This window comes from Pelobates fuscus, chromosome 6 (genome assembly GCF_036172605.1).
Source record: "Pelobates fuscus isolate aPelFus1 chromosome 6, aPelFus1.pri, whole genome shotgun sequence".
Taxonomy (NCBI): domain Eukaryota; kingdom Metazoa; phylum Chordata; class Amphibia; order Anura; family Pelobatidae; genus Pelobates; species Pelobates fuscus.
Window position 1 is genome coordinate 44,616,079 of NC_086322.1, and position 12,706 is coordinate 44,628,784.

Here is a 12,706-nt window from a genome sequence, read left to right on the forward strand (position 1 = left end):
AAAAATTTTAAAAAGGGTTACAGCGAGTTACAAATAATCTCCATTGTTCTATTCGCTGTAAAGTCCTTTAACCCCTTAAGGACCAAACTTCTGGAATAAAAGAGAATCATGACATGTCACACATGTCATGTGTCCTTAAGGGGTTAAACACAGTGCATGCTGGGTACCATGATCTATCCAGAGAAAATACATCCCAACTGCAATATATAAAGCTGCGGATCAGATCAGCCCTACCCATTACCAGCACATGTCATCTGTCCTGCTGTATGGATGGTGTGAGCAGGTTAAAGGGACATAAAGCATGTCCCCTGGGGTCCCACCCCTTTCCTTACTCCTCCTCCCACAGTATGATGTTCAGTGAAGGAGCCAGGCAGCTGCTTATACATTGCTAATCCTAACCCCCTTCTAGTCCTACCCAGCAAGGCTGCTCTGTGGAAGCATTTCTCTCCAAGCAGCAGCAACACATCCCTCCCCTGTATCAGAATCTGCTACATATTAACAGCCACAGTCTGCATAGACCTCTGCACCGCCTGCTAGACACTGCTCATAACCTGCCTCCTGCCCTCATCACAGCCACACAGCCACTAATGTAATGTAATGGGGTCCTCTCCTCCTGGGGGCAGCTAGAAGAACAGGAATTGATTGCCCCAGACAGCAGGACCCTCCCAGTCACCCACCACCATGGTGTCTTGGATCATATCCAGGCTAGTTGTGTGAGTATCTCTGTTTGCATTTAGTGTCACCCTTTGTCTGTGTGTTTGTGCTGTGTGTCTGCAAGGCTGTCAGTGCAAGGTGATATCCCCAAATGCTAAAATTAGCAGCCTGCCAGCCTGGATCTGCATGTCTCTCATTAAAGGTTTATACAGCCTATAGGATAATGCAGACACTGTACACAGGGATACAGCCATCTATCCCCTACAGTACACTGACCCTGGATGTCACAGTATACAATGATTAACATGGATGGAGCCACAATCCTTATTCTACATTTGTCTTTGTTATTTGTTTATTATGAGAAAATAGAATCATGTATCACAGTGCCAGCAGAGGGCTCTGTTATAGAATGGCACATGTCTTAATGTATGCTGCTTAATTGGATTCTCTTACATAGGCTCATTACTGCCAAATAGATACATCTGATTCCTTATATTTTTATTTATTGATTTGAATAGCATTGACACTGTGAATGGAAAGGTTTTTATAATAGATCTATGCAGAACATCGTTATTAGATCATTATTATTCAACCGCCCATCAACCCAACTAGACAGGGTCCTACCAGTTAAAGGATAACACACACATATTTGTTTATCAGAGAGTGATCTATGTAATAATATCCTATAAAAAATGGATATGTTTGTGCAAATGTACATATATACACATTGTTTGCTATTTAGAGTGTAACTAGCTCTCTCCACCCTAAACCCAAAACCTAGCATTGTAAAAATGTAAAATGTAGATATTGTTAGCTGAATATAATGTATTCCCATATAATATTATTTTTTAGAGAGGCATCTAAATACTGTCAATATGTTCACAAACCATATATGTCGGTCATACAATTAAAAGAAGGTGAGGCCTCTGTTTCTTTGTTTCAGTAAGGTGCTGTACAGATTACTGGGTACATATACATGTACACTGGGAGAATGGCTGTGCTGGGTAGATAAAACGCAATCCTAATAATAATTATTCTGTATAAATGTTTGATAGCAAGGCTGATGGGTGTCACAATGACATGTCTACCTTTTTTTTTTTTTAAACCTTTTAGTAGACCCATTTAATTTTTACAAAAAATATATGCTAGTGATCTTCTTTAAATATATTATATTTTGCTGAAATACTGTAGCATAGATACTCTTATATTTATTAGATTTTTAGAACAGCTCTGCTTTTACTTACATTTACATTTTTATTTTTATTAATAGTAAAAATAAGGAATATATTTAAAAGGCATAGTGGCACGTTGTGATCATGGACAAAAATCTATTTGTTTACTGACACACCAGGCCCAGGGATGTGAGATTAAAAGGAGGATTGGGGGTAAAAGCATAATATAAAAATAGCGATTTTATTAAATTGATATTCTTGCAACTGTGTTTCACAATTATGCCTCTTTAATGTTTTGTCGATCAGCTGATGATAGTTAATATTAAAAAAAATATTTGTTTTCTATTAGCAAATAGTTGTCCTAAAAGCTTTGCCTGTTCTGACAGGTCTGTGTTTAGTGCGGAGAGTTTGTTCACAGTGCAAAGGTCATTGAAAGTAAATCTGGTTAACAAGCAGCTGTAGGCGAATGTTTTAAAATGTTATATATATATATATATATGTTTTAAAATTTCCCTGGAATATCAAAAAGAAAAACAATTGCAATCCTAGATCGACACATCTCAAAAAGCTTAGAAATCGATAGCCTTCTGCCTGGATTCAACGCCCCACGGGAAATAGACAGTTAAAAAAGCTTTTAGTCCCTTCTGCTGCAAAGGGAGTTTGACAGGGCTGTCCTTCTGCCAAGGCTTGGAGGGCCGGTCTGTTTATAAGCAATGTCCCTGAGAAGTGCTGATCATGTGGAGCTTACTGTGTACATATAGCGCATGAAGCCAGAAAAACCTTTCATTGGCAAAGCAGGGTGATAAGGGGACTGCTTTGTGCATGGTGGGACAGCAGTCATTAAAGTGGAATTGTTGATTCTTTAAGAATGATCGTTCTGCGTTCCCTCACCCATACGCATATCTGTGTCCCGGACGATGCCTTTGTCCAATAATGCCCAGTGCACAATCATGCTCACTTAGTCACTGAAATACTCTCATATATTGAAATTCTTCAATATTCTATATTTCAAGTGCTGCGAAATATAAATGATAATAATATATACACATGCTTGTCTTGCTGTAGTGGTTTTGGTGCCAGAAGTGCCCTGGTGCGTCCCCCTCCATTGTAATGCGCCAAAACCACATTTGAACGGTTTGATTTCATACCCATGACAGGCGTTGTTCCCATCCTTTGCTACCATTTCTGGAGAGCTGCAAGTTCCTAGGCAGGAATCCCCTAAAAATAATTAGCAATGCGTGGCTTAGGTAATTACTATTACTAACTATTATCATCATATTATTACTGTGACATTTACTTCAACCCTACTAGAAAGGCAATACTGCATGCATCGCACTAATGTTCTGCTAATTTTATTAGCTAGTTTTAATAAAATTTGAATCCCAATCCGAATTACCTCTCTCTCTTTCTGTCTATTTATCTATCTGTCTGTCTTTCTGTCTATTTATCTGTCTGTCTGTCTGTCTGTCTATCTATATACTTATGCGTCTCTCTGTCTGTCTGTATGTCTGCAGCAGGGACGGATCCAGAACGGAATCTCAGGAGGGGCACTCGGAGATTATTACAGGGACAATCCAGGCACAATAACCACTACAGCTCTTTGTAGTGGGTATGGTTCCAGGAGCGCCATGTCGCCCTCCCTGAGTAAGTAGTCAAACCGTTTAAGAACAGTTTGACAATTTACCTTGGTTCTACCAGGTATGGGGCTGTAGTATGGGATAGGGCCTGCAGTGTGTGTCTAGTCTATTCTGTTGTTGGCCAGATTGTCATTGTCACTCTTGTAGAATCTTATCTCAGTGTTTGATTTGATTTTATGATCTTGGCTAGCTGATGTTCACACAGAGGTCAGACACACAGAGGGACACAAATAGACTAAACATGTAAATCTTGACGTTCCTGACGTGGAAAACGCAATGGATCGTTTCATATTAATATTTGTCTTATTAGTAGCATGTCGGCTGCCAAGGGCCTAAAAAAAATCATTTTCTAATAAGTCTTTGCACATCTGGGGCTCCTTCTTTATTGCAAGACTTGTATATTCATTGTAGTTGCTGCGTCATTGCATATTCATAGTAGTTGCTGCGTCATTGCATATTCATAGTAGTTGCTGCGTCATTGCATATTCATTGTAGTTGCTGCGTCATTGCATATTCATTGTAGTTGCTGCATCGTTGCATATTCATTGTAGTTGCTGCGTCGTTGCATATTCATTGTAGTTGCTCACTGTTACCCTAGTTGTACAGTCATGTGAAACACTGGCCATGTGGCTCAAACTAGACGCAGACGAGAAGTTTGGAACTGGTCATTTTAATATTGCGCTACCATTTTTAATTACAAGCTCTTTAATTGATCAAATCGTGTTCCATCAAGTGGGGTTTTCAATGGACAGTGAGGGCAAGCAACAGTTGCAGCCCGTGAAACATAATCTGATCCCATTTCTGCTGAGACACGTATCTGGGACAGATGATTGGATTTATGGCTCACACAGTGATTCACCTCCATTGCCCTGTGTATAGAAAGTAGTTTGTGTGTGGCCAGCTCTGTCATTTCACCTGTCCCAGAAATCTCACTGAATCATAAAGACAAACTCTGTGTCCAGTGTAAGTATTGATGCAAAAAAAATAAAAAAAATGCTTTCACTAGAATTAACACAAATATTTGAATAACTAACTTTACGTTAGCTGCAGATCTGGCCTCTGTAGCTACTGGAGATACTCCCCTTCTTATCAAAGCCTTTACTTCCTGGTTAGTACTACACAAATTTCCTGTCCAAAGCTTCTCATAGAGATTATTATTATTATTTTATTATTTATATAGCGCCATCAGATTCCGTAGCGCTGTACAATGGGTGGACTAACAGACTTGTAATTGTAACCAGACAACTGGGCGTACAGGAACAGAGGGGGTAGAGGGCCCTGCCCAATGAGCTTACATTCTAGAGGGAGTTGTTTTATTGAGATATACCGTAGTTATTTGTATTAAAAAACTCATACTTCTCAGCCAAAATCTCACTGGGCATGATAGGAGTTGTAGTCCAGCAGGGTCAGGCAACCCCTGCAGATGGTATTGTGTTTTTTTACTTTTTTTTCCTCTGACCTTTTTTTTTATAAGGGTGTTAAAGAGCCAGGCATATATGACACTGTGTGTAACTCACTCAACCACGGGCGGATATCCAAAGCGCCTGGTGTTAGCAATCTGTAGATTCATATTGTTTGACATTTCTTTTATTATTTAAATGGACAATCAAAGCCCCAAAACCACTTCATCTTTAATAAGTGGTGTTGGTGCTTAGACCCTGTTCATTTTGCATGGAATTGTGAACCATTGCAGTTTCAGAGAAACAGCAATGTCTACATTTTACCATAACCACACGTCTCGTGACTGTCAGAGAGACAGGGCCATCTTTAACGCGGGGCAAACGGGGCAGCTGCCCCGGGCCCTGTCCCTGCTGGGGGGCCCAAGACAGCTGCTCCGTTTGCCCCGGCCCGCAAACTATGGGGGCCCATCGGGTGGGCCATGCACTTAGGGCCACCCGGTAGGCCTGTGTCAGCAGGGGCCCGGTCGGGCGCGGTGGCTCTTTAACAGCGCGACCGGGCCCTTGCTTTTCGGCAGCCATCTGGGAGGAAGTGACCGCCGCGCGTCACTTCCTCCCACAGAAACCGGAACCGCGCGGGAGGAAGGAGGACCAGCTGCTCAGAAGGGGGCCAGGCCGGGAGAGAGCGAAAGCTTAACTTCCAGCCACCCCAGCCAGCCCACTGGACCCCAGGGAAGCCGCCCTCCAGGAAAAGGTAAGAAACTGGAGGGCAGTTATCACATTTTGCATGAATGTCTAAGTGTGTGTGTGTGTCAGTATGTCTGTCTGTGTGTATGTGTGCCAGTGTGTCAGTATGTCTGTCTGTGTGTGTGTGTGTGTGTGCCAGAATGTCTGTCAGTGTGTCAGTATGTCTGTGTGTGTGTTTGTCTCTCAGTGTCTGTGTGTATGTGTTTCAGTCTGTCTGTCTGTGTGCCAGGATGTCTGTCAGTGTGTCAGTGTGTCAGTATGTCTGTATGTGTGTTTGTCTCTCAGTGTCTGTGTGTATGTGTTTCAGTCTGTCTGTCTGTGTGCCAGAATGTCTGTCAGTGTGTCAATATGTCTGTATGTGTGTTTGTCTCTCAGTGTCTGTGTGTATGTGTTTCAGTATGTCTGTCTGTGTGTATGTGTGCCAGAATGTCTGTCTGTGTGTCAGTATGTCTGTGTGTGCATGATTCTGTCTGTGTGTGTGTGTGTGACAGAATGTCTATGTGTGAGTCTGTCAGTGTCCGTGTGGTTCTGTATGTCTGTGTTTGTCAATATTTCTGTCAGTGTATGTGTGTTTCAGTATGTCCATCTGTCTGTGTGTATATGTGCCAGTATGTCTGTCAGTGTATCTGTATGTCTGTGTGGTTCAGTATGTCTTTGTGTATGTGTGTTTCAGTATGGCTGTCTGTGTCAGTACGTCTGTCAGAATGTGTCTCTGTATCTGTATGTTGTCCATTTGTGTTTGTGTGTGTATCTGTATGTGTCAGTGTTTGTATCTGTATATCTGCATGTGTGTCTGTATGTGTGTCAGTGTGTGTGTCGGTGTATCTATATGTAGTCAGTGTGTGTACCTTTTGTATCTGCATGTATGTCAGTGTATCTGTGTGTGTGTGTCTATGTGTGTGTCAGTGTCTGTGTGTATCTGTATGTTCTTGTGTGTATCTATATGCGGTCAGTGTGTATCTGCATGTGTGTCAGGTAGTGTATTTGTGTGTATCTATATGTAGTCAGGGGGGCCCAAGTAAATGCTTGCCCAGGGTCCAATCAAAATTAAAGACGGCCCTGCAGAGAGACAGTAATTAGAGGAATACTTTTAGTAATTTGAAATCTTCATGTTCAGCCTCATCATCAGTGCCAATCAAGGCTGTGAATGAATGCTTCTCCTAGAGCGGTCTTAGATTTAGTGCTTCTCTCTGCATCCGATTGGCTGAGTGTGGCAAGTGTCACACATGTCCAGTAGGCTTCGAGTGCTTCTCCAGGAGACATCTTGGATTGCACCAGAGATCATGAATGCATGGTCTCAGAAGAAAAGGAGCAGTTTCCTGGTAGAGACTACCCCGTGCTGAATGAAAAGGCAGTAAAAATAGCTTATTTTTTTTCATTTTAAAACAGGCTGGGGGATGTTCTAAAATTCAGGACATTTCTCTTGTATTTTTTCCCAGTAGGAATATCAGAACGTTAGGGCGCCTAAAACCATTGAGATTAAGTTGTTATGGTGCACAGAGTGTTCCTTTAAGAGTTATGGGAGTTACTAAACCGAATCACAGAGAATGTCAGGCAGGAGAAGGGAATTAACAGCAAATGGCTTAATGATAAAGAGACGTACAATTGTCAGCTCTCAGGAAGCCGGTGATGGTAACGAGACTGGAATAAGGGGAATTTCCTTTGTTTGATGGGCTGGGCACGTTTCCTGAAATGGAAAACATACACATTTACAGAGTGAGAATGAAAAGTGAATTTTAACATGAAGGCCAGAGTAGTCAAACTGACTTAGAATTCTCACTGTATTGAATAACCTTGTTAATAGTCTATGGTGTGATATATGAAATATGGATTCCTGCCCTAAATAAAAAAAAAATATATATTTTTTTCTGTCGCTATTAAAAGTAATCAGTAATTTCAGTGTCATCGCCTCCAAATATTCCGAATTTGCGAGGAGCGACACAGAATAGGAAAGAAGTCTCATTTCTCCAGACTGCTACCTTTATATTCACTTTTTCTGTGGAATGGAAATAATCTAATAAACGAATAGCTGCCAGTGGACAGGCGGACATGTCACTGCCATTCCGGTTGATAAATATACAAGGGTCTTTATTAAGACCACTTTATGAGACAGAGACTATAACGCACTTGACATGAGCCTCCACGTTGCAAGTTAGACTTTATAAAATGGTTTTAGTAAATTTACACCTCGTGATGGCACTGTGGTAAATGAATATAGGAGGCAACGACCCCCAGCCTTTTTTAATGCAATGTATAAATAATGCTTTTTAAAACTAGGCAAATTAAGCAGACCACCTCCCTAACCAGGAAGTGGTTTCACCAATCAGGAACCTCTTATTCTGGCCTGCGGGGGAGGTGGTGTTTTCCCCCCCCATAAGCCTCTGTCAAGCAGGCATTTATGGCATATATAGTTTATCTTCATAACATCATTCAATAGGATGAATAGAACCTCCCTATGTAGCCTCTTGCCAATTCTGCAACCAGTTCATACACAGCTCAGTTCACAGTTTTGTAAATTGGAGACTGTGCAGTAATCTCCCCAGTCTGACGTTCTCCATGGGAAGAGATACGGTATGTCTGTTCTAGTTGAGAATGCATGCATGCAGATGTCACCTTTGATGACTGGGGGCCAGGGATCAGGTTTATTATAGGTTTATAGCCACAGAGATTTTTTCAGCAGTCACTGTCTGCGGGGAGACTGGGCACAAGGTACTTTTAAAACCATAACTTTTGCTGTGATGCAACATTGTTATGGTACTTGGAGTCACGTTGTAAGATTATACCTTTCTGTGGCAAACTTAGAATGGAGGACAGGAGTGGTCATCTTTATAGAAAATGTAAAACGTCTCTTTCTTGGGGAGGACAATATGTCCCCAAGGGCCCAGGGTAAAGTGGCTTGCTATTTTTGTGATTCGAAGATTACAGCTATTTGTGACATGTGGGCTCTTACAGTAATTATGACTCAAAATGATTAATGCAAAGAGTTTCTGACCGTGGTTTCAGTACCCAGGACAACTCCCAACCTCAGTGACTTCACACAGGATTGAAATAATTCTCTCCAACGAGGGCAATGTGCAATGAGGAAATATGGTGCAAAGTTATAAATGTGGGACTATCCCCAAGGAACACAATGAAATGTTTATTTCTGAATTTATAGAATATTGTACCAGAATTGGGTGTATATATAACCCCTATTGTATTTTTCACGTAGTTGCCCATTTCATTCTGTGGGTGTAGTGTGTGTCTGTTGATTGACAGTTGTGTGTGTGGTGGCTGAGTATGTTGTGCTGTGGCTGAGTGCTTACCTTTTGTTTCTTTGGTGGTCCATTGAAGGGCACTCTTGAGCTGGATCCCTGGTGGTCCACTGGAGGGCACTCTTTGACTGGATCCCTGGTGGTGGTCCATGTGTTCTACATCTCTATTTGGTGTAGATCACTTTAAGATGTCTTTCTTGGTCCTGACTCTGGGGACTGGGTGCAGCACTCTGAGCAATGGGACTGTTAGGGAACGCTTAAAGGAGCACCATAGTGGTTATTAGGTTCCCTCTCCCTCAGGGCCCCTCTCCGGCTTGGCTGAAGTGGTTAAAACTCCTTCAGCCACTTACCTTAATCCAGCACCGGGCTCCCTTGGCGCTGGTGACCTCTCCTCCCCTGCCGACGTCAGCTCAGACTGCGCATGCGTGGCAAGAGCCGCGCGCATTTAAACCGCCCATAGGAAAGCATTACTCAATGCTTTCCTATGGACGTCAGTGATTTTCGCATTGAGGATCGCGGAAGCGGCCTCTATCGGCTGTAAGTGAGACAGCCACTAGAGGCCGGATTAACCCTCCATGTAAACATAGCAGTTTCTCTGAAACTGCTATGTTTACAGCTGCAGGGTTAAAACTAAGGAGACCTGGCACCCGGACCACTTCATTGAGCTGAAGTGGTCTGGGTGCCTATAGTGGTGGACCTCATAGTGAAGTAGACCACAACACTCCCTCAATGTTGTTAAAGTGCTCACAGCCAAGCAGGGAGACCTTGTTATCCATCTGCTGGCTCTGGGAGAACCCAGCTCACAGTAAGAGAGCTGTTGCTCGAGGTGCAGACAGGAACCCACTGGGCTGCTGTCTGAGCCCGTGCCCTAGGCAGCCTCCTATGCCTCTTAATGGGTAATCAGCATCTTGTCTCTAACACTTTCATCATCTCTCAAAGCTCTAATAATTGAGCTTGTAGAAGTGCTTACAAATTAGGTCACCTTGTCTCTGAATAATCAAACTGTGTCTTAGTCTTCTGTAAATAATTAAAGATGTCACATGGTAAAGTTTCCTCCTTTAAGAGCAAAAATAATAAATTATTGCGTTACGTAACGCGGTGCCTGGGATTTAAAAAGAATAATTTTTTTTTGTAAATCTGTTTATTAGGGTTTTCAGAGGGTAGAAGAATAATCGTTGCAAAATACAGTACGTTTTGTAAGAAAATAGTATGTCGGACACGCAGGTCCTTGAGACTTTAACATATCATATGGAGCATATATACATTTTATGGAACATCACTGACCGAGCTGTGTTAGCTAAATGGAGACCAGCCGTATCACATCTAGATACATGAGTAGACAGGTAATGTGCAATCTTACTCATAAGCACATATCATGCCCTATTAACGACACGTATAACCCCGTAGAGTTCACCTATGGGTTGCTTGGCACTGGTACATCCTGCTATCCAGTGCGTTTTAGGTGTTTCTGCAGTGGGGGTGTCTCTTTCATATCAAACGGTCGGGGAGGGTGGTCACATTAGGGTATCGCTGTATGCAACAGGTGTAATTATGAGCTAGCGTGTGAAGTTACTGACGTATCACCGTGTCTACCAGGAATACAGGCGCTAGTGTGAGAGGTGTCTGCCTTGTCGTCTGCCCATGTGTCTTCTGGCCAGTGTCAGCCGAGGTACATGGTTTGCAACAGCGTGGTGTTATCGTGTCTATGAGAATGTTTATGTAATAGGTGTGGAATCGAATATGACAGGTATTTTAGAATAGAGGTAGATGGAGTTATGAAAATGAGGAGAGTGTAAGGGGTTCAAGAGGGAAGAGGGAAAGAGGGGTCGAGGGGGGTGGGAGTTCCTCAGCCTATCTCACGCCAGGTCCGGGGTCCGAGCCTCCCCGCCTCCAGTTACCTTTCCGCTCGCCCGCTCATGGGCCGGTCGCCACCCGAAACGAACAGGAACCATGGCTGCCACATTTCCGCATGCTTGTCTTCCCTGCCCGTCAAGGTGGCTTGAATTGCCTCTGCGGCCTGAATGTCCTCAACCCTGCGTATCCACTCCTGGACTCCTGGTGTCTCTGTTTTCTTCCAGTAGAGCGGGATTAGGGCCTTGGCCGCGTTAAGTAGGTGCCGTAGGATGGTTCGTTTGTACTTGGGTCTCGAGAGCTGCGAAATGTGTAGGAGGACAAGAGCCGGGGACCAGTCCAGCTCGACTCCCAAAATTTCCTCCGTCTTATCTTTGATGAGATCCCAATATGGGGTTATCAATCGACATTCCCACCAGATATGGGTTAGCGTGCCCCTCTCTTCCAGGCATCTCCAGCATGTGGGGGACGTCGTGGGGAAGATTCTATGGAGCAGCGTTGGGGTCCTGTACCAGAATGAGATTAATTTATAGTTCGTTTCCTGAAATTGGGTACTTGAGGAGCTTTTATGTTGCCAGAACAGAGCATTTTCCCATTGCTGGTCCGTGAACTCGATGTCCAGGGCTGTCTCCCATTGTCTACGGAATGTGTTGTTTTCCGTTAGGTGTCCTACTAGTAAGTGTTGGTAGAGGGTGGACACCGGGGTGCGGAGCGTGGAGCCCCTGTCGCATAGCTTTTCGAACCATGTGAGGTCCCTGTGCAGTCGTGCCCTACCTTGCATGGAGTTGTAGAAGTGCTGTATTTGCATGTATCTCAGGATGTTCAGGGGCGTCCGGGGCGCCGGAGCTATCAAGGCATCCAGGGAACGGATAGCTCCGTCTCTTAGGATCGTGTAGATGGGTACATATTCCCGTCCTTCCGCGAAGGGCCACCGCCGCAGTGAGAATCCTCCACCTATCTTCGGGTTGTATGTGACTGGGAGTAATGGGCTCGGGACTGGCGAGATATGAGGTTGATCCCTCATTCGGGTCCAGCCGGCCAGGGTTTGAACAATGATGCCTCCTGATTCCCAATCGCCACTGGCGTTGGTGTTGCCTGTCCAGATGGCAGATTTCAGTAGGGGTTCTTGCCCGTCCCTGGTTAGCGTCACCCATTGTTTGCATCGTGTGGTGGCATGCCATTCTAGGATGCACTGTAGGATGGTAGCCTGGTGGTAGCGGCGGAAGTCCGGTAGTGCTAGGCCCCCGCGGTGTCTCGGTTGGCAAAGTAGGTCGTGTCGAAGCCGTGGTCTCTTCCCTAGCCACACATACCGGATAGTCGCAGACCTCAGTGTGGTGAAAAAGTGAGGAGGTAGGCATAGCGGGACAGTCTGAAACGAGTACAGGAGTCTGGGTAAGATGTTCATTTTAAGAACTGCGATCCTCCCGAACCATGTTATGTGTGGATAGGACCATCGTTCCAGATCAGCCAGGACCTTCTGCAGCAGTGTCTTAAAGTTGTGAATATATAGTAACCCTGGGTCCGTTGTAAGCCAGATACCGAGGTATCTCATCTTGCAGAAGCACCATCGGAATGGGAACAGGGGGTCCAACGCTCGGTATTCCGCATCTGGGATAGTGATGTTAAGGACTTCGCATTTGGTTAAGTTAAGCCTAAAACCTGATAGCGTGCCGAATCGTGATATCGACTCCATCAGGTTCGGTAATGTGGTTCTAGGTGAGGTAATGAAGAACAGGAGGTCATCCGCGTATGCGGCGACCTTATGTTCCGTTCTATGTCCTGGGTATCCTCGTATGTCGGTGCTTTGTCTGATTGTCTGGAGAAGGGGCTCCAGGGACAGGGCGAACAGCAGGGGTGACAATGGGCAACCCTGCCTCGTACCGTTTGAGATAGCGAAGTCCGCGGTGAGTGCCCCGTTAACACGTACCGAGGCCCGTGGTTTGTGGTATAGTGCTCGAATCCAGGTGAGGAGCCGCTGTCCAACCCCCATGGTG

At 44.3% G+C, this 12,706-nt stretch overlaps 1 protein-coding gene across 7 annotated transcripts in view; it reads left to right on the top strand.

The window, feature by feature from the left end:
• The first annotated feature begins 247 nt into the window (after window positions 1-247).
• Window positions 248-12,706, top strand: part of REEP1 (receptor accessory protein 1) — a 98,775-nt gene continuing 86,316 nt past the window's right edge. For 2 of the 7 annotated variants that reach the window (XM_063457632.1, XM_063457634.1), the window contains exon 1: window positions 248-713. In XM_063457632.1, coding sequence (XP_063313702.1) covers window positions 682-713 — 32 coding nt within the window. In that variant the 5' untranslated portion in view covers window positions 248-681. The remainder of the gene's footprint in view (window positions 714-12,706) is intronic. The other 5 variants (XM_063457635.1, XM_063457639.1, XM_063457637.1 and 2 more) reach the window with 4 other exon arrangements.